Genomic DNA, 27,529 nt, shown 5'->3' with positions numbered 1-27,529 from the left:
CACTCAATGTGTTCTGCTGCCATTTTTCTTTTGGTCGGCTTAATAAATCTTACAAAGTGTTTGATATTTGTTAAACTCAGGGAGTCAAAGAACATGTTTACTCAGTACATTTTTATTCTTTTGAAAAGTTCAAATATCAGTTTTACAGCAGACAATCACAAAAGGATCAAACTAGAGGAGATTGTTTTTAGCATTTTTTTATCCTTATGAGATGGAAAATATTATGATTTGATTTTTTTCTTTTAATGTGAGAAGAAAAAGAAAGAAAGAGACAGAGAGAGTTGGAGCACACAGAGAGCAGTAGCTGAAGAAAAGCAGGATCAGAGTCCCAGTGAGTCACATCAGGACTGGGAACACTGGTCTCTCCTCAGTGTCTCTGAGACCAGAGCCTGGGAGCCCTGGGTGGCCTCACAGGTCACAGAGCCCACCTTCCCCCACTGGTCTGCAGTGAGTGTCAGGGTGCTGCTCCAGCTGTAGCGGCCGTCATTGTGCAGCACTGCGGGAGTCCTGCTCTCCTCCCCTCTGATGCTGCCACTGCTGCCGTCCATCTTCCAGGACAGCCTCCAGTCTGAGGGGAAGCCCTTGTTGGCCAGACACATGAGCGTGGCCTTCCCCTGCTGCAGCTCCTCACTGGAGGGACCCAGCACCTTCAGGGCGGGGAGCACATCACCTAGGAGACACCAATCAGCTTAGAGCACAGGAACCACAACTTGATGTTCTCCTTGAAGAAGTTTCTGCCAGATGTTTTTCTGCTCCATCAGTCACTCACTCACACATTGTTTCACTTCCTTTAAGAAAGCTCTCATGCACATCAGCACAGAGAGAATCATCACAGTTTGACCAATATTTAAACAACCAGAGAGCTTCACAGGCAGCAAAAATAACACACATTAAAAAACAAAACACATTTATCTGCAATTAAAGGCCTGAGAGTAGAAATGAGTCTTGAGCAAAGACTTAAAGGTAGAAACTGTTCGGGCAGCTCTAATATGAAATGGTAAGGCATTCCAGAGACTCGGGGCAACGACTGGAAAAGCTCGGTCAGCTCTATGTTTAAGTCTAAATCTTGGAATATTGAGGATGATCTGATTAGCAGACCTCAGCGCTCTGACAGGAGTGAGAACATGAAAAAGGTGCCAGCACATTTCAGAGCTTAAAAACCATCAATAAAATCTTCAAATGAATCCTAATATTGACAGCAAGCCAGTGAAGAGAAGCTAAAACTGGAGTAATATGCTCACTGACTGAAGGAATGAGTGGAAACAAGAACAACTACTCATCAGCATCAAATGTTCTTCATAGAGGTTTCAAATGTTACTGAACAGTTCACATAATTCCAAACTAACTTTGAAACATCTGACACGATAAAAACATCAGAGTTTAAACTTCAAACTTCACAGTTTCAGTGAAACAAAGCAAACATGACGAGTCTGACAACAAATGATTATTATAGAAAGAAAGAAAGAAAGAAAGAAAGAAAGAAAGAAAGAAAGAAAGAAAGAAAGAAAGAAAGAAAGAAAGAAAGAAAGAAAGAAAGAAAGAAAGAAAGAAAGAAAGAAGGTTTTGAATCTACATTTCCAAAGCTGACTTTGTTTCTCAGAGCAAAAATGTTTCTAAAATAATGAATCATGAACATGAAAAGTTTCCTACATGCTGAATATTAAAGGAAATGAAAGGAATGAAAAGAAAAAGAAATCAAAGAGTTCTAAGACTGACTTACTTCCAACATCCAGTCTGGTTCCTCCACCAAACGTGTACCACAGTGATACAAACTCACTGAGCCGCCGTACAAAAACCTCTGACTGCACAGAGACACGGCTCTCTGACTCTGAGACAAACAAACTCAACAAAATCATTCACTGTTTGTACAGTTTTGTCAGCTGATGTGAAAACTGAAAATATTACAGTGAAGAATATATAGATTTGGAATGTGTGACTTTGGACTTTTGTTGTTTTGGGCCTTTCTTCTGATATCAAACACTCACAATAACACAGTGGCACCAATTCATAGAATGTTCACTGGATTTAAAAGGTATCCATGTAAATTAAGACCTGCTTGATTCCCCAAAATCATTTTTAATAATAATAAAATATCTACATTTTTATTGTCAGAGACCACAGGTTAATTATAATATATCTGTAAATATTGAAAAATAAGACATGTTTCCATTTGATCCTCTGATAAACTGGCTGATCCCCTCCATAGAAAGATGCATATGTATTGACAAAGGACTCAAAAACATGTAAATACTTCTGTGCTGAGCCGCCACCGAGACTCCAAGACTCTGAACTCTGCTGGAGGGATGAAGGCCATCCTCCCAAAACATGCAGATGGAGAGCTCTGTCCAACACATCGCTCCAAAATCTCCCAGAGTTCAACTGTGTCGAGCTTTTATAACACAGGCCAACAATTAAAAAAAAAACAAAAAAAACTTTTTGTCTGTTACCTCAAGAAAAACAACTAATTTTTACTGATTTGGGTATGCTGATTCCAAATATACAAACAGAATTTCTCTAGCACATCAGGATCTTGAGTTATCTAACTATGCCAATAAATGCCGATCACCAAACTCGAGGTCAGTGATTTTATTAATGAAAAGTTCACCATCAAGATACAACTGGTGAAACAAAGACACAGATGGGGCACCAGGATGGCTCAGGGCACGAGCAGGCGCAGGGACGAGTCCCTGCCTGTTGCCATTTGTGACGTGTCCTCTCCCGTTTCTCCTCCCTGCTTTCCTGTCTATCTCCACTGTAAAACTATCAAATAAAGCCGAAAAGGCCAAAAAAAAAAACATCTTAAAAAAAGACACAGATACCAAAATCAATCATATGAGGAATCTCAAACTAATACAGTCCAAAATTATTCTGCAAAAACAGTTAAAACGTGTGACAAACACTTCATGGAAGTTTCACGCTGTAGAAACCAGCAGTCGTCACCCATCATGTTTTCATTATAGCGCCCCTGGTACCTGCTCTCCATGTCAGAGATATCTTGATGGAACCTTCACCATGCTCATCGCTCACATCACCCAAATTGGGTGGAAAGAAGTCAAGATGAGAGTGAAAGAAGTGAATCTTAAGTGACATCCTGCAACCCATGTTTGAATGATATGAGCGTGTCATCAACTAGTTCTTCATAGTTTGTGGTTGACCAAGAAATTCTGAACCACCTGAACAAATGATTCCCGTGCTCTTAGTTCAAGGGCTCTGAGCTCAGATGGAAAGTCTTTGTCTCTAATAAGCTCACAGACTTGGGGCCCATCAAAGATCCCAGCTTTGAGCTTTGGACGGCCCCAGAAACACTATTCATCACTTGATGTAGCACTAAAACTTTGTGTACAGTACAGCAACACATAAGCTAAATACTGACATGAGCATAACTCAAGAACCTGATATGCTAAAGAAATTCTGATAATAGATTTGGAACCAGCATACCTGAAATGCCTTATATCAGGTATTTTTCTCCAGGTAGCAAAATCATTGTTGACAAGAGTGATCCGAAGAAAATCCATAAACAGCTTCATCATATTGATCCCTGTGTGAGTCAGTGAGAGCATTTCCATAGAGAGCCACTTTGCATCAGCAGCACCATGCTCCAGTGCTCTGGGAGACTTTATAGTCCTGAGAGTTGAACACTGGATGACTGACAGCTGTCCTTCATCACAACAGAAGCCACAGAAATCGTCCTCATCAAAAACATGACTTTGATCTGCGTCCTCATCTGGACTCTCCTCTGCTGCTGCTTCACAGGTAAAGTCCAGAGAATCAAACTCCTCTCCTCTATCAACATCTGTCCCTCTGAAATGAAGCTGACAAAACCATCAAGCTGCTTTATGTTTGTGTCTCTGTATCCTCAGAGTCCACAGGACAATACACAGTGACTCAGCCTGGAGCAGTGAGCTCTGCTGTGGGAGGATCTGTTACCATAACATGCAAGACTAGTGAAGATTCTAGCGGTTATTTAGCCTGGTACCAACAGAAAGATGGAGAAACTCCTAAACTGCTCATTTACTATATTAGCACTCGAGCATCAGGGATTTCAGATCGTTTTACAGGCAGTGGATCAAACTCTGACTTCACTCTGACCATCAGTGGAGTCCAGGCTGAAGATGCAGCAGTTTATTACTGTAAGACTTGGCACTATATCAACAGTCAGTGGGTGTTCACACAGTGAAAAACAGTCGTACAAAAACCTCCCTCAGTCAGACTGAACAGAAAGTGAACTGACTGCTGCAGCTGGAAGTTACTGCAGAGACTGATACAGTTCACTGACACACACACACACACACACACACACACACACACACACACATTTTATGAAGAATCAGTGATGCTTAAATGAACATGTATCAAGTTAATGGTTTAAAAATCAAAAATCAAATGTCTGCCTCTTTCAGAGACCAGGATCCATTCATGTCCTGTTAATTTATAACTTTTAATTGTTTTCCCAAAAATTAAAGAGGACCCACAGGACACTGTATGAGAAAATGCTTGATCATGACCTTTGACCTCAGGTTCACAGTTGATAATATAAATCTTAACTATATCATGTACTTGAAGCCAAAAACCTTCATCCATGATTTGCAGCTGTGTGCTGTCAGTAACACATTCTGCTCACACAGAAATACTTGAAGATCATTTTTCACCACCGAACCATCAACAGAAGGAACCATGAGGTCCATCCAGGCTGAGGAGGAGTTTTCAGTCATAACACATGATTTACTCAGAAGCTGAAAACACATTTTGGGGTGGCTGCGGCTCAAGAGGAAGAGCAGACCATCTACTAATTGGAAAGTTGGATGTTTGATCCCTGGCTGCTCCAGTCTGGATGCCAAAGTATCCTTGGGCAGGATACCGAACCCTGAGTTGCTCCCAGTGTGTTCACTGCAGTGTGAATGTCAGATAGAAGCACTTAGATGTAGAAAAAAGTTCTTGCATGAATGTGTGTGAATGAAGACGTGTTGTATGAAGCCCTTTGAGTGCATATAAGAATCAGTCCACTTACATTTATCACTGAGATGTACAGTACAACAAACTCCAGATGCTGAGTAAAAATCACAGCAATGAAAACTTGAGGAAATCTGAGCTCACAAAGGTTCTTGTTTTGGAATATTTTAGACTGTCAGATGAAACTCACATGATCTCCATGTTTACAGGTTTTACACGTCTGAGATTTATGGCTAGAGTTTATTGTGGCAGTGTCTCAAACTCCTTACCTCACCATCCCTTCATACAGCATGACTGTTTACTTGGCAAAACCTCAACATGACAAATATCTAACTGTGGCACAAAAGTGTGCGGTGAACAGCAGCTAGCTGCTACACAAATATCACTCACAGGAACTCACAGGGCCCATGAGGTTACCATTCCCCTGGTGGAATATGCTTCCACACCCTGACACAGAGACAGACCTTTGGTGGTGTATGTCAGGGAGACAGCCTCCACAATCCAGTGGGAGACCCTCTGTTTGACAGAGAATTACCTCTGGCTGGATTAGTAAAGCAGACAAACCGCTGATCACATAAACTCACACTCTGAATGTAGGTCTGTAGCACACATACCACACACAGAGACTTCAATAAAAGATCAAGAGTTCTTGAAGCTCTAAGATTTGATATTTTATTTGAAGCAAGTTATGTGAGATCTGAGGCCTGAGCATCCTCTCATATCACCTGATTAACTTGGTGAAATCTGCACATTACAAAGGCATTAATGTGTCAAACCAGAAATATTATTATTATGTTTCATCACTGAGAAAAATACCAAATAAAACAACAACTCATAAACTGTCAACTAACCACAGATTATTATCAGAGCAATCAGAAGAAGGCAGAAGGCAGGGTGGCAGTTACTCTCACTCTGAAACACAGTTCAACCCTTTCATTTTATTTACATGGTGACAGCTTCTTTCAGGAGGCAGGATTCAACAATTTAACTGCAGATTTATGTCCACACAAGTAAGAAGTCCACACACATTCACTACACTATTCACACAGTGTGTATTCAGGTTCAATAGCACACAGTCTCTAAGCAGCACAAGAGATTTGAATCTTCTGTCAATGTTTGTTTAGGTTCTCAGTCATCCAGGTCATGATAACATTAAGAGCTTAAAAACAGCGACTGGACTTCTTTAAGTTCTTTTGAAGACATTCACTTCTTATCCAGGAGTCTTCTTCAGTCCTAAAACTGAAAGGTGGAGAGTCCCAGGTATTTAAACCCTAGTGGAGGTTCTCCCCTTTGGAGGTGCTCACTGTCATTCCTTATGTAGCAGGTTTGTCAGAGAAATTCAGGAGAATTTTCTCCAAGCATGATGTCCCACTTTACTTCAGAGCCACCCAGCTAAGACAAAACCTGATTGATCCCAAGGACAAAACTCCCAGCTGTATATCTGCACCTAAAGAATAAAGGACAGTCTTTGAGGACGGCACTGTTCACAGTTTGGACCAGGAAGACAGATGGTCTGAAAGAGGAGTAAAAGAGGCCATCTATGTCCACTATGAATGACCATCACTGAACACAGGAGGTGGATTACAACACCAGCTGTCCTCCATCTACAATGCAGTCTGGAGGTCCTTTTCCAGGCACCTCAACCCCCACTCACACCTAACTTCAGGTGATCTCAGTAGGTCACATGATGGGATGGGGCAACATCTCACAGTGGTTTCACCCAAACCCCCTGATGGTAATGACCCACAGCTTTGTTCACAGCTTGGCTCGTGTGATGATGAACATGATTAATAGCAGGTCAACGACCACCTCCCAAGGGTTTAAATACCTGGGACTCTCCACCTTTTGCTTTTAGAGCTGAAGAAGCCTCTTGGATGAGAGGTACGACAATCTTCTGTGAGCTGTCACAGATAAGACACAGTGAACAAATCTCTCTCAGCTTTATGTTTACATTAAATTCAATGTTTAGAGTTCACATTTTCTTACACTGAAATCAAGTGTTGAAAAGTCAAACTTGGAACAGTTTTATTCACTTCTAACTGTTGAAGAAATGGCTCCAAGTCCAGAGCGTGGGTCTGGGATGGTCAGTGACTCAGAGCCACTGAAAAAGCCTGGTATTTGTATCAGTATGAGAGGAAGTGAGAAGAGAGCAATGATTGAAGGTATGATTTACATGTGGATGTTAAATAGGAGACAAAAAGGTATGACATCAAGGGTCTGGAGACAGCAACGGAGTTACAAGATTAAAGATTAACACATAAACAAGAAAAACCAAAGTAAGGTCTAAAGCTCAAACACTCCAGGGGGTAGCCAACTGCCTTCTGCTTCTTAAAGGTATTTTAAACACATTTGGTGGGTAAAACATCTGTATTTATTTCAATTCAAATCTGAATTCATGTTTGAATCATTTCACATTTACTTGGGAAATAAATCCAACTGTCAGTGAAGACATTTGTCCAACAGCTGTTCTTAAAGTTCATCAGAAAAAGCATTTGTTTTAATTCAAACTGATCTCTCCACTAGATGTCATGAATAATGTAATTGTGTGCTCACTGTTCACTGCATGTTATACTGAGGACAGCTGCAGCTGACTGACTCTGTGTGTTTGCATATGTGTCCTGCCTCTCTGCTCCCAGCTGTTAAGAGGCCAGTGTTGATCAGAGGCTGTCCAGGCCTTTCACAGCCACTCACACAGCAGCAGCACAATGATGATGTCACTGACTCTCCTGCTGGCCACCCTGGGGCTCCTTGTTCAGGGTGAGACTCTCTGAGTGAAAACTTTGCTTCAGGATGCAGCCAGGTTCACCACAATGATGTTCTGCTCTGATGGAGAAACACTGAAACCAGCAGCATTGACCTTCTTCCATCTGTTCTCCATGTTAAAGACATGATCCTCTTCTGTTTGGATGTTGATCATCTTTAATAACTCTTTTCTTCTTCTTTTTAGGTTCATGAGGAGAACAAATCCTGACTCAGTCTCCTGGATCTCAGTCTGTTGTTCCAGGACAGAGTGTCTCTATCAGGTGTAAAGCCAGTTCAAGTGTTGGCTCATGTCTCCACTGGTACCTTCAAGAGACGGAGAATCTCCCAAACTCTTAATTTATTCCGCTACAAGCCGTCAGTCTGGAGTTTCAGATCGTTTTAGTGGAAGTGGATCTGGGACTGACTTCACTCTGAGTATCAGCAGAGTTCAGGCTGAAGATGCAGGAGTTTATTACTGTCAGCAGTGTAACAGCTTCCCGTTCACACAGTGATACAACGTCGTACAAAAACCTCCCTCAGCTGGAGAAGAACTGAGAAGAAGAGAATCTGAATCAGTGGCTGCTCAGAAACATGAACCACTTCATCATTTAGCAATCAAACAGACATCAATCACAACATCGCCAACATTTGTTTTAATATTTTTATTTAAATGTATCAGCATGCTTCTCACACAAAATACAACCAAACACTGCTCCCCATTATTTTAACACTCTTTACTTCAAAACACTGAAATTATATTTTTGTTACAATGAAAAAAATGTTTAAATTTTATATATTTTACCTTTGGTTTAAAAACCTCAAAATTTCATCTTCTTAAACTCAAATTAGAAAATAGAAATATTTAGCTTCTTCAAAAAGTTAAACTATTTCACTCTGTTTTGATCCTTTCAGCACTTTAATTTAATTTTTGTGCATTTTGGGTCACATTGTGAACATCAATCAAATGTCATGCTAAAAATGACATTTATGCTATTTTTACTGCTGTTAATTATAAAAACAGGTCAAGTTTGACCCAAACACCTGTTTATGATTACATGTGATCATCTTTAATATGAAAAACATCAGGCAGTCTGACTCTGTGCCACACTCATTTTTTTAATATATATAAATGTATATATGATATTGAAACAGTTATATATTACCCACTGATTCAGATGATTCTTTGAAGATGATGTTGGTATTACAGTGAGGAAAATGTGATGGTGGTAATTCTCCTGACAGTCAGCAGGAGGCAGACTGCGGTCCCTCACCTCCTATAGTTTTATGAAGAGATGGACCGAAACATGATGTCCCAGAGGAGTTCTATTGGATTTAGGTCAGGGAAGCATGGGGGCAGTCAGTGGTATCAATTTTAGAAAGGAACGCAGTTTTGTATGTGTGGTGTCTGATCTACTATGGCTTAAACTGCTATGTTAAACTGCATGTATGTATGGTTTCTTCCTTTAGAACAAAGGCCTTGAGTTCACCTTTCTGGCCAACAGTACATAACCTTTGTTAACCTTCTTTTGAAACTAGTTAGGATGATTGACGTTTACCTCTCCCAAACAACTTCAGTAGCGTCTGTTTGACACTGTCTGTTTTTGCCATAAACTCTCTAAACTCACAATAGGTTTCTTCAAGAACACACCCCTCAAAGTTACAGCATATGAAAATAATGTAAATCTGTTTTTAATACACTACACCAGTTTGTACACCATAAGACAAATTAGACAAATTATTTCTGATTGTAATGACACCTGTTAATTCACACTGTGATAACTGTACATGGATCCCTGTGTGAGTCAGTGAGAGCATTTCCATAGAGAGCCACTTTGCATCAGCAGCACCATGCTCCAGTGCTCTGGGAGACTTTATAGTCCTGAGAGTTGAACACTGGATGACTGACAGCTGTCCTTCATCACAACAGAAGCCACAGAAATCGTCCTCATCAAAAACATGACTTTGATCTGCGTCCTCATCTGGACTCTCCTCTGCTGCTGCTTCACAGGTAAAGTCCAGAGAATCAAACTCCTCTCCTCTATCAACATCTGTCCCTCTGAAATGAAGCTGACAAAACCATCAAGCTGCTTTATGTTTGTGTCTCTGTGTCCTCAGAGTCCAGAGGACAGATCACAGTGACTCAGCCTGGAGCAGTGAGCTCTGCTGTGGGAGGATCTGTGAACATCAAGTGTAGGACCAGTCAGAATATTTTTGTTTACAACAACAACCACCTTTTATCCTGGTACCAACAGAAAGATGGAAAATCTCCCAAACCTCTCATTTATGCTGCTAGCACTCGATATTCAGGGATTCCAGCTCGTTTTACAGGCAGTGGATCAAACTCTGACTTCACTCTGACCATCAGTGGAGTCCAGGCTGAAGATGCAGCAGTTTATTACTGTCAGAGTTATCACTATCCTAACAGTCAGAATGTGTTCACACAGTGAAAAACAGTCGTACAAAAACCTCCCTCAGTCAGACTGAACAGAAAGTGAACTGACTGCTGCAGCTGGAAGCTACTGCAGAGACTGATACAGTTCACTGAGGACACACACACACACACACACACACACAAGTGTGTTTTGCTATCTTTGTGGGGAATTTCCATTGACTTCCATTCATTTCTACAGCCTAAACCTTACCTTTACCCTTTTCCTAACCCTAACCATCACATACCTAACCCTAACCCTAACCTAAACTCAATTCATACCTTAGCCCTAACTCTGACCCCTGACCCAAAAACAGGGTTTCCCCTTGTGGGGACAAGGTTCCAGTCCCCACAAGGAGCAATTGGTCCCCACAACGTAGTATATGTCAGGAAAATTGTCCCCACAAGGTATTATAAACATACGCACACACACACACACACACACACACACACGACTTTTATCAAAACAAGTTAATTACTTTAAAAAATTACTGTCAGAGATCCTGATCCTTTTAATTTTTGCTTTTTATTGATTTAACAAAAAAATTAATATGAGCCACATGACATTCCATCCATCCATCCATCCATTTTCTTCCGCTTATCCGGGGCCGGGTCGCGGGGGCAGAAGCCTAAGCAGAGAAGCCCAGGCTTCCCTCTCCCCAGCCACCTCCTCCAGCTCATCCGGAGGGACCCCAAGGCGTTCCCAGGCCAGCCGAGATACATAATCTCTCCAGCGTGTCCTGGGTCTACCACGGGGCCTCTTCCCGGTGGGACATGCCCGGAACACCTCACCCAGGAGGCGGCCAGGAGGCATCCTAATCAGATGCCCGAGCCACCTCAACTGGCTCCTTTCGATGTGGAGGAGCAGCGGCTCTACTCTGAGCCCCTCCCGGATGGCCGCACTCCTCACCTTATCTCTAAGGGAAAGGCCAGCCACCCTTTGAAGGAAACTCATTTCTGCCGCTTGTATTCGCGATCTTATTCTTTCGGTCACTACCCAAAGCTCGTGACCATAGGTGAGGGTAGGAACGTAGATCGACCGGTAAATCGAGAGCTTCGCTTTTACGCTAAGCTCCCTCTTCACCACGACGGACCGGTGCAGCGTCCGCATCACTGCAGAAGCAGCCCCGATCCGCCTGTCGATCTCCCGTTCCCTTCTCCCATCACTCGTGAACAAGACCCCGAGATACTTAAACTCCTCCACTTGAGGCAAGAACTCGTTCCTGAGCCGGAGATGGCACTCCACCCTTTTCCGGCTGAGGACCATGGCCTCAGACTTAGAGGTGCTGATTCTCATGCCAGCCGCTTCACACTCGGCTGCGAACCGTTCCACTGCGAGCTGGAGGCCCCCCCCTGATGAAGCCAACAGAACCGCATCATCTGCAAAAAGCAGAGATGAGACTCTGAGGCCACCAAGGAAGAAGCCTTCCGCCACCTGGCTACGCCTAGAAATTCTGTCCATAAAAATTATGAACAGAATCGGTGACAAAGGGCAGCCCTGACGGAGTCCAACACCCACAGGAAACAAATCCGACTTATTACCGGCTATACGGACCAAGCTCTCACTGTGGTTGTACAAGGACTGAATGGCCCGCAACAATGGGCCAGACACCCCATACTCCCGCAGAACCTCCCAAAGAACACCCCGAGGAACACGGTCGAATGCCTTCTCCAAGTCCACAAAGCACATGTAGACTGGTTGGGCAAACTCCCACGCACACTCGAATATCCTTGAGAGGATAAAGAGCTGGTCCAGCGTTCCACGACCAGGACGAAAACCGCATTGTTCCTCCTGAATCCGAGGTTCGACTAACGGACGCACCCTCCTTTCCAGCACCCTGGCATAGACCTTACCGGGGAGGCTGAGTAGTGTGATACCCCGAAAGTTGGAGCACACCCTCCGGTCTCCCTTCTTAAAGATGGGGACCACCACCCCGGTCTGCCAATCCAATGGCACTGCCCCAGATCTCCACGCGATGTTGCAGAGGCGTGTCAACCAAGACAGTCCTACAACATCCAGAGCCTTCAGGAACTCAGGGCGAATCTCGTCCACCCCAGGGGCTCTGCCACCAAGGAGTTGTTTAACTACCTCAGTGACCTCACCCCCAGTGATGGTCAAGTCATCCCCCTCATCCCCAGACTCTGCTTCCACTACAGAAGGCGTGTCAGTGAGATTCAGAAGGTCCTCGAAGTATTCCTTCCACCGTCCGACTATAGCCTCAGTTGAAGTCAGCAGCACCCCCCCCGCACTATAAACAGTGTGAGTGAAGCACTGCTTTCCCCTCCTGAGTCGCCTGACGGTTTGCCAGAATCGCTTCGATGCCGTCCGAAAGTCTCCAGTCTCCTGGAGAAGGGCTGGACTCTGTTCCAGTCTGGAGTTGCCCTCGGTGAGAGGCGGCGAGCTGGGGTGGGTATTCTTGTATCCCCCCGGCTTGCTGCCTGTACGTCGGAGTTTTCACCGGTGGACGAGAGGGTAGTTTCCCTGCGCCTTCGGGCTGGGGAACGGGTCCTGACTGTTGTTTGCGCTTATGCGCCGAATGACAGTTCAGGGTACCCACCGTTTTTGGAGTTGCTGGGTGGGGTGCTGGAGAGTGCTCCATCTGGTGACTCCATAGTCTTGCTGGGAGACTTCAACGCTCACGTGGGCAATGACAGTGAGACCTGGAGGGGCGTGATTGGGAGGAACGGCCTGCCCGATCTGAACCCGAATGGTGTTTTGTTATTGGACTTCTGTGCAAACCACAGTTTGTCCATAACAAACACCGTGTTCGAACACAAGGATGTCCATAAGTGCACATGGCACCAGGACACCCTAGGTCGCAGGTCGATGATCGATTTTGTAATCGTATCATCAGATCTGCGGCCGTATGTTCTGGACACTCGGGTGAAGAGAGGAGCTGAGCTGTCAACTGATCACCACCTGGTGGTGAGTTGGATCAGGTGGCGGGGGAAGATGCTGGACAGGCCTGGCACACCTAAACGTATTGTGAGGGTGCGCTGGGAACGCCTGGCAGAAGCCCCAGTCCGGGAGATCTTCAACTCCCACCTCCGGCAGAACTTCGACAGCATTCCGAGGGAGGCTGAGGACATTGAGTCCGAATGGACCATGTTCCGCACCTCCATTGTTGAGGCTGCTGCTCAGAGCTGTGGCTGCAAGGTGGTTGGTGCCTGTCGTGGTGGTAACCCCCGAACCAGATGGTGGTCACCGGAGGTGAAGGGAGCCATCAAGCTGAAGAAAGAGTCTTATCGGGCTTGGTTAGCCTGTGGGACTCCGGAGGCAGCTGACAGGTATCGACAGGCCAAGCAGAATGCAGCTCGGGTAGTGGCCAAAGCAAAAACTCGAGTGTGGGAGGAGTTCGGTGAGGCCACATGACATTGTTTGAGAAAATTCTTAGTCATGACCTTTGACCTCAGGTTCACAGTGGATAATCTTATAAATTTGAAGACTCAGGTGAAGAGCAAAGACATTCATTCATGAGTTTGAGCAAAATGCTGTAAGTAACACATTTTGCTCAAAGGTAAATGAAACACTTGAAGGTAACAGAACAATATTTGTTTCTGAGCTGCTCACAAACAGAAACACTTTCATCATTTATGAATATTGAAGGAATGTAAAATAATACCAAGAGTTTGTGAGTGCTGATGCTGTTTAAGCCTTCATGTTTCTGCGTGTTCGTTTCTCGAACAGGAATGGACACAAAACATACAGGAATAAGGAGTCCAAATATTAAATTTAATAAAGCCATTTTCAAACAGTTTACAGATTAATCCGGGTCAGACTGCATACCATACTCGTGTGAGATGGCATGAAGTACTGGCACCTTCTCATTCAACTTACAGTTCTCATATAGTCAGCTCATATCAGTCTTGATTACATCATTTACAAAACAGAATGTGAAAAACAGATAATTTCAACAACAGGGTGACCTCGAAGTCTCCATATCTATCATTGTGTAGTCTTCATCAGTGTGGCTCATTGTACAGTTCGAACACAAAGTTCATCATGACACGGAACATTATAAGCTTCTGTATTTTCATCAGTTAAGTTATTTTCTAGACAAATATCTCAGGGAAGTAAACGTACATAAGATATATAGGTGGCATATTCTATGAATATTCCAACAATCCCCCTTTTGACCTTAGACATTTCTAAGGTCAACTTCACCAGCCTGACCTCGGGTGGTCAGCCAGGACTGTATTGATGTTAAGAGCCAGAAGAGGATTCTTGTGAAAACTAATCTTGTACTATTGTGATTGTGAATTTAGCAAAAAATTAGACAGGGTTTAATAATGTCATACAATAAAGTCATACTTATAATGGATGTACCTACTTTCTATACTTTCTTATGGCCTGAAAAAACAAAAAGAAAACAAGCATTAGTCTTTCATATGTCAATCTTGTTCAGTGAAGTGGATTAGCATTTAAACTTAATCAGTCCAAAGTAAATCCTGCATATAAATTGGCCCACGTGACAAACAGTAACATGAAACAGTCACTATCTAATAATTTTCTTTCAATTCATTAAAAATGTGGATTGCATCCCTTCAGGATCAAATCCAGTTCTAATCGATGAAAATCTTTCTCCAAACATAAAAAAAAACAATCACTGGATCAGTGCACAGGTAATAGTTATATATGTATGCAGCCTTCTTTCAGCACATCGTGCTCATATTGACCAAAGCCACGGATGTTCAAACCACAGTATTCAGCAGTTGTCACTGGGAGATGCATTCCTGCACCTCTTTAGACATCAGCTGTTCACATCTGGCCGTCATCCTGGTTAGTTTCCTGTTAAAGGCTCATAATGTCTCAGGTATGATCTCAGGTACCTGTGGAAAAAGTCCAGTGAAGGAATTCCGATTTCTCCCTGTCAATTAAACAAAATACCATGAACTGCAGGTCTTGTGGGTCAATAATTAAATTTGCACAAACTAAAACAGGACATCAAAATGCCCATAAATATTCTAAGGATGTATTTATTCAATGGCTTTTATTATAAATCTTTTATTTTGTCAATCAGCCTGAGAAATTTTCATATACCAGTGGTTTACTAATTTACTAAGTAAGTGGATTCAATCCACCAAAAGTGAACTTGATTTAATGCACCTAGAGTTAAATGTCAGATCAAGCAAAAATATAATTTGAGCTTCTGTCTGTCTATGAGTGGGTGAGTGTGAGTGAGTGAGTGAGTGTAAGCTGCTTCTTCATTGCAAGTGTTTGTGTTTTGTTTTGCAAGGTCAGTGTCAGCTTCTCATTTTTCATCCAATTGTAAAGTTTTGCATTTTGGTCTCAAAATCATCAGAAAATTCAAAATGCAAATGAATATCCTTAAACCAAAATTTGACACACCTTCTATGTGAGCTAGAGTGGAACAAAAGAACACAAGAAAACAGAAAACAGAACATGGGGTGATTCATAAAATATCTAAAAATAATCATTTTAAAGTTCTCTAATCTTAAACAGCTCTTGGATAAGTTTGTCTCTGTACCTGTAAAATTACTGTTCAATTCTGACTCCTTTGGCATGAAAATCTGGGGAAATAAAATATCTTAGAGAGATCGACAATCAGAATCATTTCAAAGTACTCTACCGGACTCAAAATTATATTTATTCTGTAAGGGTCTGTACCCAAAAAAGCATAATTATGGCAGACAAAATTTGGCTTCATAAACCTCAAGTTATTAAATTGTGAAGGGGAAAAATACATAACCTTGACCTAAAACAACATCAGCAGTTGTTACTAGTTCAGCAGTGAAATAGAGGCTTTAACTATTATTTTTTTCTTCATTTTGTGTAATTCTATGCTTTTAAATCTAAAACCCCTGCAGTGGGATTTTCACCAGAAAACAAAACAAAAATAAAAATAAAAATGTTATGGACAGTCTTTAGTCAAAATGTAGATACTTTTAGGGTCAGAGGTCATACTCACAATACCATTGCTTGTTGACCTTACATGCAGCTCACTGCAGGTTTGTCATCTTTGGTCGTCTAAACTGAAATCAGGGCGTGTCCCCCTTAGACCTCATGGGAATTTATAAGAGAACAATAGTTAGTGTTGAAGGAAGCATTAAACAAATTATACTCTTGAAACCACAAAATTCTGGCCCCTGTAGGGGTGGCCTTACAATAGTAGTTGAGTCATACTACTGAATATAGCGTAACTGTAATTAAAACATTGAAATCAATTGCTTTCTGCCTGGGAGTTCTTTGACCTTTGACCCTCTAATGTGCTCCGATCTTCACTGAAACCCTGTGACTGGTCGCACCTGTTGTTATCAACCCCCACGTCAAAAAAGGCCTCCTATGGATGACCCTCTTTCTGGGTTCAGGCTTGTGCACAAAGATCATCGGTCAAGAACTCTCAGGTCACCTGTTCATGAGATGGTTGGCCTCCTCCTCCTCCTTGAGCACCAGGAGCCTTTTTTCATATGAGTTTATGGAGCTGTCAGTCTGTTTAGGAGATCTTAGGATGAGCTTGGACACCTCGATCTGCACCAGTCTCTTTATTGGTAGCTGATCCAGTCTCCTGTGTTGTTGTTGAGGCTCCTGTTAGAATAAAACTGAGAGATTTTCATTAGTTAAATCTTTACTTTTCTCCTAGTTCATCTCCCTCCTTTTGAGACAAACTCTGTTTGTCTCAATAATTTACCTTTATTTAGCTTACTTATCTAAAGGGCATACTGATGTTTGTATTATTAGCTTCTGAGATTTTTTCCTTTAATGCTGGATTCAATATCAAATTGTTCAGACATTCAAAATTCAAATGTTCTCTGCTTTTCTCTTATACAGTAATCTTAGCTTTAAACAAATCTACCAAATAAATAAATGTACATGCACAAAAGAATAAATTGGGAACTTGTATTCTATCCTGCATGGGCAAACAAATAAATTTGTAGTTCTCTGTGTTTTGCTCTGTAGCAGAGCGGCAGCTCAAAGTTTGGCACTTTGTTTTGGGTCTCAAATTCAGCTGTTTCATAAAGTATTTACATGCACTGTTTTTTCTTTTCTAACCTTTCTTTTGAGGTTTTACTAAAACTGAGCTTCTCACGTAGACTTTTTCTTGAAATTTAACAACAATCTTCTGGAAAAATGACCTCTAATAATTTGCAAAAAATACTTCAACCTGAAATTTTCAAGGCATCTATTTTACTGGCTTTGTTTATTCATTATTTATTTTTAAAGCAATGAACTCCTGACTCCCGTTTTTATGATTTTTCAGGGGTTTTTTTGTCTTTTTATCCATATGTGGTTGGCTTATCTCTCATATGTATCGGAAGTGAAACCTTCCTTCCGAGAATTTTTGACCAGCATTCCCTTATCTTCAACCAGAACTATCCAAATTAAAGGAAAGAAAAGAAGAGAAAAAAAAAACTTAGAGCTATAACTCTCATCCACATGCACGACTTCTGTCTCTGACTCTCACTTAGATTCACGCGCACACATCCTTGAGATAAAAATGCACACACACACATAGCAATGGATTACAAAACAGCTAATATTGACCGCTGGAAGATTGTCCTATTCCTTTTGAAAAAACAACAAATAACACCATACTTTGCAAAGAAATTCACCTCAAAATATTTTGTCCTTATTTCCTATTTCTCTCTGAAACACACATGACAATACAAATACACAGCAGTACTCAGTCACACAGACAGACACATGGAGGCCTCCTTACACACACACAGACACACATTCAAGCATCCATCAGTTTTTTCAATATTCATTATTGTTGTAGATTTTTCTTTCCCAACTGACCTAATTTTGGGATTGCTTACCTCAGGTGGGTGAGTCAAAGTTTCTGACCCAAAGATCAACTTTTACCTGATTAAGATGGAGAGATTTCTCCTTTAAACTTAGCTTTCAGCTTAATATCTGTGCTTGAAAGTTTACTCTAAAATAATTTTACATCACTGGTTATTTTGAAGTTTCACCCTCCTTTTAATCGGAGCCCCTTTTCTACACCCAGTGTCATCAGTCATTTTGTCAGTCAGTCAGTCCAAACCGCAACAACAAAAACAATATTAGCAAGGTACCATTTATATTTTTTCTTTTTTTCAGGATTTTTACTTTTATTACAAAACTCTTTTTTCTCTTTATCTCTTTATTTCTTTATTTCTCTGTATTCTTTATCTCTTGAGGCTTTTAAAGGGTTTTAGTTGCTTTTATGGATTTCTGAAGTGAAGATTCTTATGAAAGAATCATATAACCATATGCTGTTACTCTCGTCTACTCTACCGGGAGGGATAATCTGACGCGCGATCGGTTAACCCTTCTACCAGGAGGACATTGTTAAAAGCAAATGGTTAGTTCACTTCAGAAAAACCAAAGGCCCTCTAAACCTAAAAACCCCATGAATAGGTATTTTCATTGGGTTGGCCAGTATCCCACCCGGACTCATCACCTGCTATTCGTTTTGCCTATTTTTCTTTACTCTGTTATAAACTCTTTTATTCTTTTAAACTCTTTTTTTTTTTTCTCAAACTTTTATACCTGTGTGAAATGGCTCAAATTACACCTTCCTCCTGTCATACCACCAGTGACCATTATAATTTGATACCATTCAATATGCAGATATTTAGAAAAGGTCTCTGCCAACCTTTAGGTGGAGATCTCCTGGTCACTGATAGAGTCTGGAAGTCAGTACTGTCACGAGGAACCTCGAAGCAGCGATTATCGGTGGCCAAATTCACTCCTTATTCCCAAGAAACTCAAGAAACAAATAAAAACATCTGAAAATCAAAAACATTCCTGTTCGATCACGTCGGGGTCACCATCTGAAGGAATGTAAAATAATACCAAGAGTTTGTGAGTGCTGATGCTGTTTAAGCCTTCATGTTTCTGCGTGTTCGTTTCTCGAACAGGAATGGACACAAAACATACAGGAATAAGGAGTCCAAATATTAAATTTAATAAAGCCATTTTCAAACAGTTTACAGATTAATCCGGGTCAGACTGCATACCATACTCGTGTGGGATGGCATGAAGTACTGGCCCCTTCTCATTCAACTTACAGTTCTCATATAGTCAGCTCATATCGGTCTTGGTTACATCATTTACAAAACAGAATGTGAAAAACAGATAATTTCAACAACAGGGTGACCTCGAAGTCTCCATATCTATCATTGTGTAGTCTTCATCAGTGTGGCTCATTGTACAGTTCGAACACAAAGTTCATCATGACACGGAACATTATAAGCTTCTGTATTTTCATCAGTTAAGTTATTTTCTAGACAAATATCTCAGGGAAGTAAACGTACATAAGATATATAGGTGGCATATACTATGAATATTCCAACAATATCTTAATTAAAACATTATCATGTATCACCTTTTAAATATTTTTATTTTCATTTGTGTGTTTAATCATGCTCATAAAAAAGCCAGAACCAAACAATGTTCCTCAATTATTGTTAAACTCTTTATACTCTGTATATTTAACATTTCAGTCCATCTTTGCAACATTACACGTCAGCATTGATAAATCTCTGAAACCATCACTTCCACTGTCAGGATCAATTCTGTCCTCATTGCTTGAGTCCAATCATCTTCTTGCCCTCCTTCTGAGAGCCAATCCGCTTCTGTTCTGTGTGCTTTAAATCTCAGCGCTCTTCTTTCATTCTGCCTTTCAAACTCTCATTGGTGCGACCCGCCTCCTCCCCATCTCCACCTCATCCTGGACAATCAGAGATCCTCATTCAAGTCTCCACCTGCTTCATCTCTGCCAACACCAGTGTCTAAACTCCAGCCTGCTGTGAGGCTCCATCACAGTTTAATCATGTATTGCCCAATAATTGATTAATCAGACTTTGATCAATCATCTTAACTTGTTTTAAATGATCTCTCCTTAAAGATAGGGATGACTCTCTGCTCTTTAATCTTTATTATATATTGTTTCACATGGTCAGAATCAAATGCAGGTCAAAGAACTGCTTCAAGACTAGAAATTATGAAGAGATTATAGTTAATCTGCCACTGACATGGCCTCAGCATCTATCAAATATATTAAATGTGGATATAAGAATGAATTCAACCATTTTACACAACATTACACTCAATGTGTTCTGTTGCCATTTTTCTTTTGGTCAGCTTAATAAATCTTACAAAATGTTTGATATTTGTTAAACTCAGGGAGTCAAAGAACATGTTTACTCAGTACATTTTTATTCTTTTGAAAAGTTCAAATATCAGTTTTACAGCAGACAATCACAAAAGGATCAAACTAGAGGAGATTGTTTTTAGCATTTTTTTTCCTTATGAGATGGAAAATATTATGATTTGATTTTTTTCTTTTAATGTGAGAAGAAAAAGAAAGAAAGAGACAGAGAGAGTTGGAGCACACAGAGAGCAGTAGATGAAGAAAAGCAGGATCAGAGTCCCAGTGAGTCACATCAGGACTGGGAACACTGGTCTCTCCTCAGTGTCTCTGAGACCAGAGCCTGGGAGCCCTGGGTGGCCTCACAGGTCACAGAGCCCACCTTCCCCCACTGGTCTGCAGTGAGTGTCAGGGTGCTGCTCCAGCTGTAGCAGCCGTCATTGTGCAGCACTGCGGGAGTCCTGCTCTCCTCCCAGCTGATGCTGCCACTGCTGCCGTCCATCTTCCAGGACAGCCTCCAGTCTGAGGGGAAGCCCTTGTTGGCCAGACACATGAGCGTGGCCTTCCCCTGCTGCAGCTCCTCACTGGAGGGACCCAGCACCTTCAGGGCGGGGCGCACATCACCTAGGAGACACCAATCAGCTTAGAGCACAGGAACCACAACTTGATGTTCTCCTTGAAGAAGTTTCTGCCAGATGTTTTTCTGCTCCATCAGTCACTCACTCACACATTGTTTCACTTCCTTTAAGAAAGCTCTCATGCACATCAGCACAGAGAGAATCATCACAGTTTGACCTGAAATATGTTCAAACTACTCTGGAAATAAAAGCAGCAGATGTGACAACATTTATAAAACAAGTTAAGCTTAAAAATCATCTGTTCTGTGTAATACACGACTTGGTAAAGATAAAAACTTCATACCACCACTTACTTCATGTGAATTTTAATCAGTTTTTGAACAATTTCAGGATTTCAGACTAAATTTGAAATCATATCTGACACAATAAAAACATCTTTATCTTCACTCTGTCCAGTTTTACATGAGGACAGTAACAGTTAATTCATCCTAACAACAGTAACTGTGGAGGAAAACTAGAAAACAATCACAGCATGATTAAAGTTTATATTATTTACACATCACATTCATTTCAGTTTGACTCAAATGTCGACATAAAGTTTAGGCAAAGCTGATGAGGTCAGCCACCATGGTATAATGGGAATATTAATACTACTACATCAATACTGTTAACATTCACACTTATACATATTTACTTAAAAAGAAAAAACAGAATAAACTTACTTCCAACTTCCAGTCTGGTTCCTCCACCAAACGTCCACCACAGTGATACAAACTCACTGAGCCGCCGTACAAAAACCTCTGACTGCACAGAGACACGGCTCTCTGACTCTGAGACAAACAAACTCAACAACATGAAGGATTGTTTGTATCATTTAATTATATAATAATATTATAATTTTAAAATAAAAACTAATGAAACACAGCCCAACATTATTATGTACATTTGACAGTGTTTCCACCACAGATAAGATTCATATCTTTAAAGTTTCTGCACTTCTCAAAACTTTCAACAATGAACTTAATGTTCAGCCGACATTCACAAAACTGCTCAAACTTCACAAATGCATCAAAACATTTCTGTGTGCTCAAAACCGCTCAGTGTTTTCAGATCGTGCACAGAAAAAGTCAAAATGGTAACAATGCTGAGCAGTTATTACACACTACATCACAACACAGAAAACACAAAGATCAGGACAACTCGAGTCTTTCCAGCCTCATGTGGTTGTGCTGTTATCCTAAAACTACTTTTAAAATAGAGAAATTAATGCTGAGTTGCAGTCACTGCAATCACTGCAAAGTGTGTTATAGTGAAAGAGAATGTTTAGGGCCAGATTTACTAAAGGAAGCAACATTTGTGCAACTTTGTCTTTTTATGTTATCAGACTGTGTGCTGTTAAATTGTTTGTAGGTTTCTAATTGGCCAACATGTCTTTATGGTTTTGGTCATATTGCCATATATTGCATGAGCATGCTCATTACATAGTTTCTAGTATTTTCCTGTAGACAAAGATGTTTTCCAAAATAAAAGCACAAAATTCTCAGTTTAAAAAATACCCATATATGTGTGGTTGTAACCTAAGATCTAAGAAAGAAAAATATATACACTTTTCCAACCAATGATCTGAAAAATTAATTAATTGGCGAATCAAAGATCAATATTTATTGAAGAATGGAGAAATATCCTGTCAAGAGAAAAATTAATATTAGAAAATGCATTTTGAAATATTTTGGACTAAACATTCTGAGAAACTGATTCATTGATAAATATCATCAACTGTTTGACGCAGGACACTATTAGAGTCAGAGCATTTCCATAGAGAGCCACTTTGCATCAGCAGCACCATGCTCCAGTGCTCTGGGAGACTTTATAGTCCTGAGAGTTGAACACTGGATGACTGACAGCTGTCCTTCATCACAACAGAAGCCACAGAAATCGTCCTCATCAAAAACATGACTTTGATCTGCGTCCTCATCTGGACTCTCCTCTGCTGCTGCTTCACAGGTAAAGTCCAGAGAATCAAACTCCTCTCCTCTATCAACATCTGTCCCTCTGAAGTGAAGCTGACAAAACCATCAAGCTGCTTTATGTTTGTGTCTCTGTATCCTCAGAGTCCAGAGGACAGATCACAGTGACTCAGCCTGGAGCAGTGAGCTCTGCTGTGGGAGGATTTGTGACCATCAACTGTAGGACCAGTCAGAGTGTTTATGTTTCTGGCAGCTCTCACTGTTTAGCCTGGTACCAACAGAAAGATGGAAAACCTCCCAAAGTTCTCATTTATTATGCTAGCACTCGAGCATCAGGGATTCCAGCTCGTTTTACAGGCAGTGGATCAAACTCTGACTTCACTCTGACCATCAGTGGAGTCCAGGCTGAAGATGCAGCAGTTTATTACTGTCTGAGTAATCACTATATCAACAGTCAGCATGTGTTGACACAGTGAAAAACAGTCGTACAAAAACCTCCCTCAGTCAGACTGAACAGAAAGTGAACTGACTGCTGCAGCTGGAAGCTACTGCAGAGACTGATACAGTTCACTGAGGACACACACACACACACACACACACACACACACACACACACACACACACACACACACACACACACACACACACACAATAATGAACCTGTATCAAGACGAGTTAAAAAAAAATTACTGACTGACAGAGATCATGATCCTGAAAATTTCTTGATTTTTATTGATTTGCCAGAAAATTAAGACGAGCCACATGACACTGGATGAGAAAATGCTTATTCATGACCTTTGACCTCAGGTTCACAGTCGATAATCTTATAAATCTGAAGAGTCAGGTGAAGAGCAAAGACATTCATCAATGAGTTTGAGCAAAATGCTGTAAGTAACACATTTTGCGCAAAGGTTGATGAAACCATTGAAGGTAATGAAACAGTCTGTGTTTCTGAGTTGTTAAATGTCTGATCAGAGTCACACCATCAGCGTGAGCTCAGGGAAAGACCTCTGCAGTCTTCCTGTGATGAAGGAGGTGGAGGAGAATTTTATTGCTCTGACACTGACGGCAGCAGCAGCAGAGAGCGTTTTTATATTCAACACATTAGAAAACCTTTGGCTCACAACATCACATTGTTTACAGACCAATGTTAAAATTACTTTCATTACTTTTATTGTAATTGCAGGAAAGGACAAGAGTGCGATGGTAAAGTGCAAATTATGTCCAGGACAGAAACGGCTGCATTGCAGCGCTAACACAACCTCAGCTCTTTGTGAGCATCTGCACAGACAGCAGCTAACACAAAGTCAGTGAAGAACCCAGAGTGAGTGTATGCTGACCCCAGCCCAGCAGCCAGAGCCTCTTCAGCAGGTATCAGAGGCAGTGATGAGCAGTCAGGCTTGTAGCATTGTAGCCTCCATTTCTACATCTACAAGTTTCTGCAGTAGAATCACTGTGGCGTTTGCTTTGGAGTCTCTCTGGACTGGTTTTCCACTTTGCTTTGTGTTGTTACACAGTAACACAAAAGTAGTGCAACAAATTACTTTCTTTAGTGAGTAATTAAGTAACATACTGCATTACTTTGGAGTAAAGTAATGAGTAATGTGTAATACATTACTCTTTTTAGTAAGAAGCCAGACACAGACCATCCCGTCTGATTGGCCATCAAGTGAAGATGACCCAGTGTGTCACAGTTTATGAGAATCTGTGTGACTGACTTCAGCTTCACTCTACAACACACATCTCAGTTATAGCCAGCTAGACTATATAACACAAATCAGCATCACAGATCTTCATGATAAAAGTTACCCAAACCTAATCTATATTTCACAGCTGCAGCTAAATATGATTGTAAATATAAAGACTTTATAATCTGAAGGAAACCCAAAAATAGGATCATACAACAGAAAAACAGCACATTGGGCTCTATAGTAAACTTTCTGAACACATTTATAGAATTATTTTAATTATAAACTACAAAGCATAAGCAATCACACACTCTCTGAAAAGTAAACACTGAACAAATGTAATTAGGCTGAAAGTTGAAGTTTGATCTTATAAACAGAGGTTGATGAAAACTTTGTGGAGGTGTGAAGACTTCAGCCAAATCACATGCTGTTCTTCAGCAGATGGAGTTGCATGAATATCAATTTAATATAAATGTTCTGGTGTGTTTGAAATATCGTTGCTTTGTTATTCAGTTTGAAGCGTAAGAACAAAAAAAGGATCCTGTTGATAAAAGATTCTGTTGCATGAAACAGGAGACACGATGAGGACAGCTGACTGACTCTGTGTGTTTGCATATGTGTCCTGCCTCTCTGCTCCCAGCTGTTAAGAGGCCAGTGTTGATCAGAGGCTGTCCAGGCCTTTCACAGCCACTCACACAGCAGCAGCAGCACAATGATGATGTCACTGACTCTCCTGCTGGCCACCCTGGGGCTCCTTGTTCAGGGTGAGACTCTCTGAGAGAAAACTTTGCTTCAGGATGCAGCCAGGTTCACCACAATGATGTTCTGCTCTGATGGAGAAACACTGAAACCAGCAGCATTGACCTTCTTCCATCTGTTCTCCATGTTAAAGAAATGATCCTCTTCTGTTTGGATGTTGATCATCTTTCTCCAAGCTGGATTGGTCTCAATAACTCTTCTCCTCTTTCTCGTGTTTCCAGGTTCATCAGGAGAAATCATCCTGACTCAGTCTCCTGGATCTCAGTCTGTTGTTCCAGGACAGAGTGTCTCTATCAGGTGTAAAGCCAGTTCAAGTGTTGGCTCATGTCTCCACTGGTACCTTCAAGAGACGGAGAATCTCCCAAACTCTTAATTTATTCCGCTACAAGCCGTCAGTCTGGAGTTTCAGATCGTTTTAGTGGAAGTGGATCTGGGACTGACTTCACTCTGAGTATCAGCAGAGTTCAGGCTGAAGATGCAGGAGTTTATTACTGTCAGCAGTGTAACAGCTTCCCGTTCACACAGTGATACAACGTCATACAAAAACCTCCCTCAGCTGGGGAAGAAGTGAGAAGAAGAGAATCTGAATCAGTGGCTGCTCAGAAACAGAAACCACTTCATCATTTAGCAATCAAACAGACATCAATCACAACATCTTGAACATCTGTTTTAATATTTTTATTTAAATGTATCAACATGCTTCTCACACAAAATACAACCAAACACAGCTCCCCATTATTTTAAAACTCTTTACTTCAAAACACTGAAATTATATTTTTGTTACAATGAAAAAATTTTTATATTCTATATATTTTATCTTTGGTTTGAAAACCTCAAAATTTCATCTTCTCAAACTTAAATAAGAAAATAGAAATATTTAACTTCTTCAAAAAGTTAAACTATTTCACACTGTTTTGATCCTTTCAGCACTTTTATTTTTGTGCATGTTGGGTCACATTAGGAACATCAATCAAATTTCATGCTAAAAATAAGACATTTATGCTCTTTTTACTGCTGTTAAATATCAAAACAGGTCAAGTTTGACCCAAACACCTGTTTATGATTACCATGTGATCATCTTTAATATGAAAAAAATCAGGCAGTGCTGTAAGTTTTTGCACTTCTCTCTGTGAACTGCAGAGGGCGCTGCTGCTGCTCAGGGAGCTAATGTGGAGTAAATGAACAAATCTAAAAGATTTTGAATATCAAAAAGAATAAATATATAGAAATCAATGCATAAATTCTTTACTCCAAGTAAGATTTCTTTAAATAAGAAGAAACAGGAGCTGACCCCAAAACAATGCAGAGAGTTGCACAGATGTACTCACACCCTGATAGGTTTTCAGCATTCAGTATACTGCTGATTTAGGATGGCAAATATTATTCTATCAAATAATATTTTATTGGGAATCAGAACGTCTCACTGTAACCTCGGTGTGAGAGGACAGAGAGGGGCTGCTGTTAAAGCCTGATATTACTCTGAGCAGCAGACTTGATTTCATGTCTCAACCTGAGAGATTTGGGCTTCTTTCTCAGTTTGTCCCTGATGCTGTGGAGCATCTCATGAGTAAATGATTTAGTTTGCAGTCCCATGAGAAAACGGATGTGTGAGGAGTGTGTGAATGTGTGGCTGAGAGACTGCAGGACTAACTAGTAACAATAAACACTTTGGAAGCAGCGAGAGCGTCTGATTCGCCAGCCTGAGTTTGAGTTTGTGTGCCATCTCCTGGCATTAAAACATTAACTGAACATCAATTCTTTTAGTTTTCCAGGTTGTTGGCGCCCCGCCTGTCACGACCCTGCACCCCACTAACACATTCATCCTGCTGTAACCAGGTCTCTGTAAGGCAACATAGATCGATATGCTGATAGTTTCTGTACTAATTTACTGTAAACAGACAAAAAAAAAAGAAGCCTACCATAAATTCAACTGAATGTTTGCAATAAAATACTGTAAGAGATCATACAGTAATTACAGTCTTCAGTGGTAAATGGACTAGTTCTTATATAGCGCTTTTCTGCTGAGCACTCAAAGTGTTTTATACAATATGCTTTGCATTCACCCATTCATACAAGCACTTCCTTCTACAGCTAAGTGCTTAATGTCAAACATTCACACACGTTCATGCTCTGCATCAGAGCAACTTGGGGTTCAGTATCTTACCCAAGGATAATTTGGCATGCAGACTGGAGCATCCAGGAGTCAAAGCAGTAAACTTGCAATTAGTCAGATGACCTGCTCTACCACTGAGCCACAGCCACCCCAGCTTCTTTTAGAGTGTAGGAATTTCATTAGTTTTAGTTTCCTGTGTGTTTACTG

The 27,529-nt window shown here is 41.0% G+C and overlaps 5 gene segments (V, D, J or C); 3 read left to right on the top strand and 2 right to left on the bottom strand.

The window, feature by feature from the left end:
• Positions 1-94: 94 nt before the first annotated feature.
• LOC115787604 (Ig kappa-b4 chain C region-like) lies at positions 95-1,871 on the bottom strand. The segment is given in 2 exon segments: positions 95-670; positions 1,721-1,871. Coding segments are annotated over 2 exon segments (465 nt in total).
• Positions 1,872-9,645: 7,774 nt separating this feature from the next.
• On the top strand, positions 9,646-10,139 carry LOC115787744 (Ig kappa chain V region K-25-like). The segment is given in 2 exon segments: positions 9,646-9,700; positions 9,808-10,139. Coding segments are annotated over 2 exon segments (384 nt in total).
• Positions 10,140-20,256: 10,117 nt separating this feature from the next.
• Positions 20,257-22,244, bottom strand: LOC115787743 (Ig kappa-b4 chain C region-like). The segment is given in 3 exon segments: positions 20,257-20,841; positions 21,518-21,604; positions 22,223-22,244. Coding segments are annotated over 3 exon segments (438 nt in total).
• Positions 22,245-22,745: 501 nt separating this feature from the next.
• LOC115787742 (Ig kappa chain V region 3381-like) lies at positions 22,746-23,238 on the top strand. The segment is given in 2 exon segments: positions 22,746-22,799; positions 22,907-23,238. Coding segments are annotated over 2 exon segments (384 nt in total).
• Positions 23,239-25,142: 1,904 nt separating this feature from the next.
• Positions 25,143-25,737, top strand: LOC115788646 (immunoglobulin kappa variable 6D-21-like). The segment is given in 2 exon segments: positions 25,143-25,214; positions 25,431-25,737. Coding segments are annotated over 2 exon segments (359 nt in total).
• Positions 25,738-27,529: the final 1,792 nt, after the last annotated feature.

Source organism: Archocentrus centrarchus, chromosome 11, assembly GCF_007364275.1.
Source record: "Archocentrus centrarchus isolate MPI-CPG fArcCen1 chromosome 11, fArcCen1, whole genome shotgun sequence".
Lineage (NCBI taxonomy): Eukaryota > Metazoa > Chordata > Actinopteri > Cichliformes > Cichlidae > Archocentrus > Archocentrus centrarchus.
This window is presented reverse-complemented; position numbering and strand designations above follow the sequence as displayed.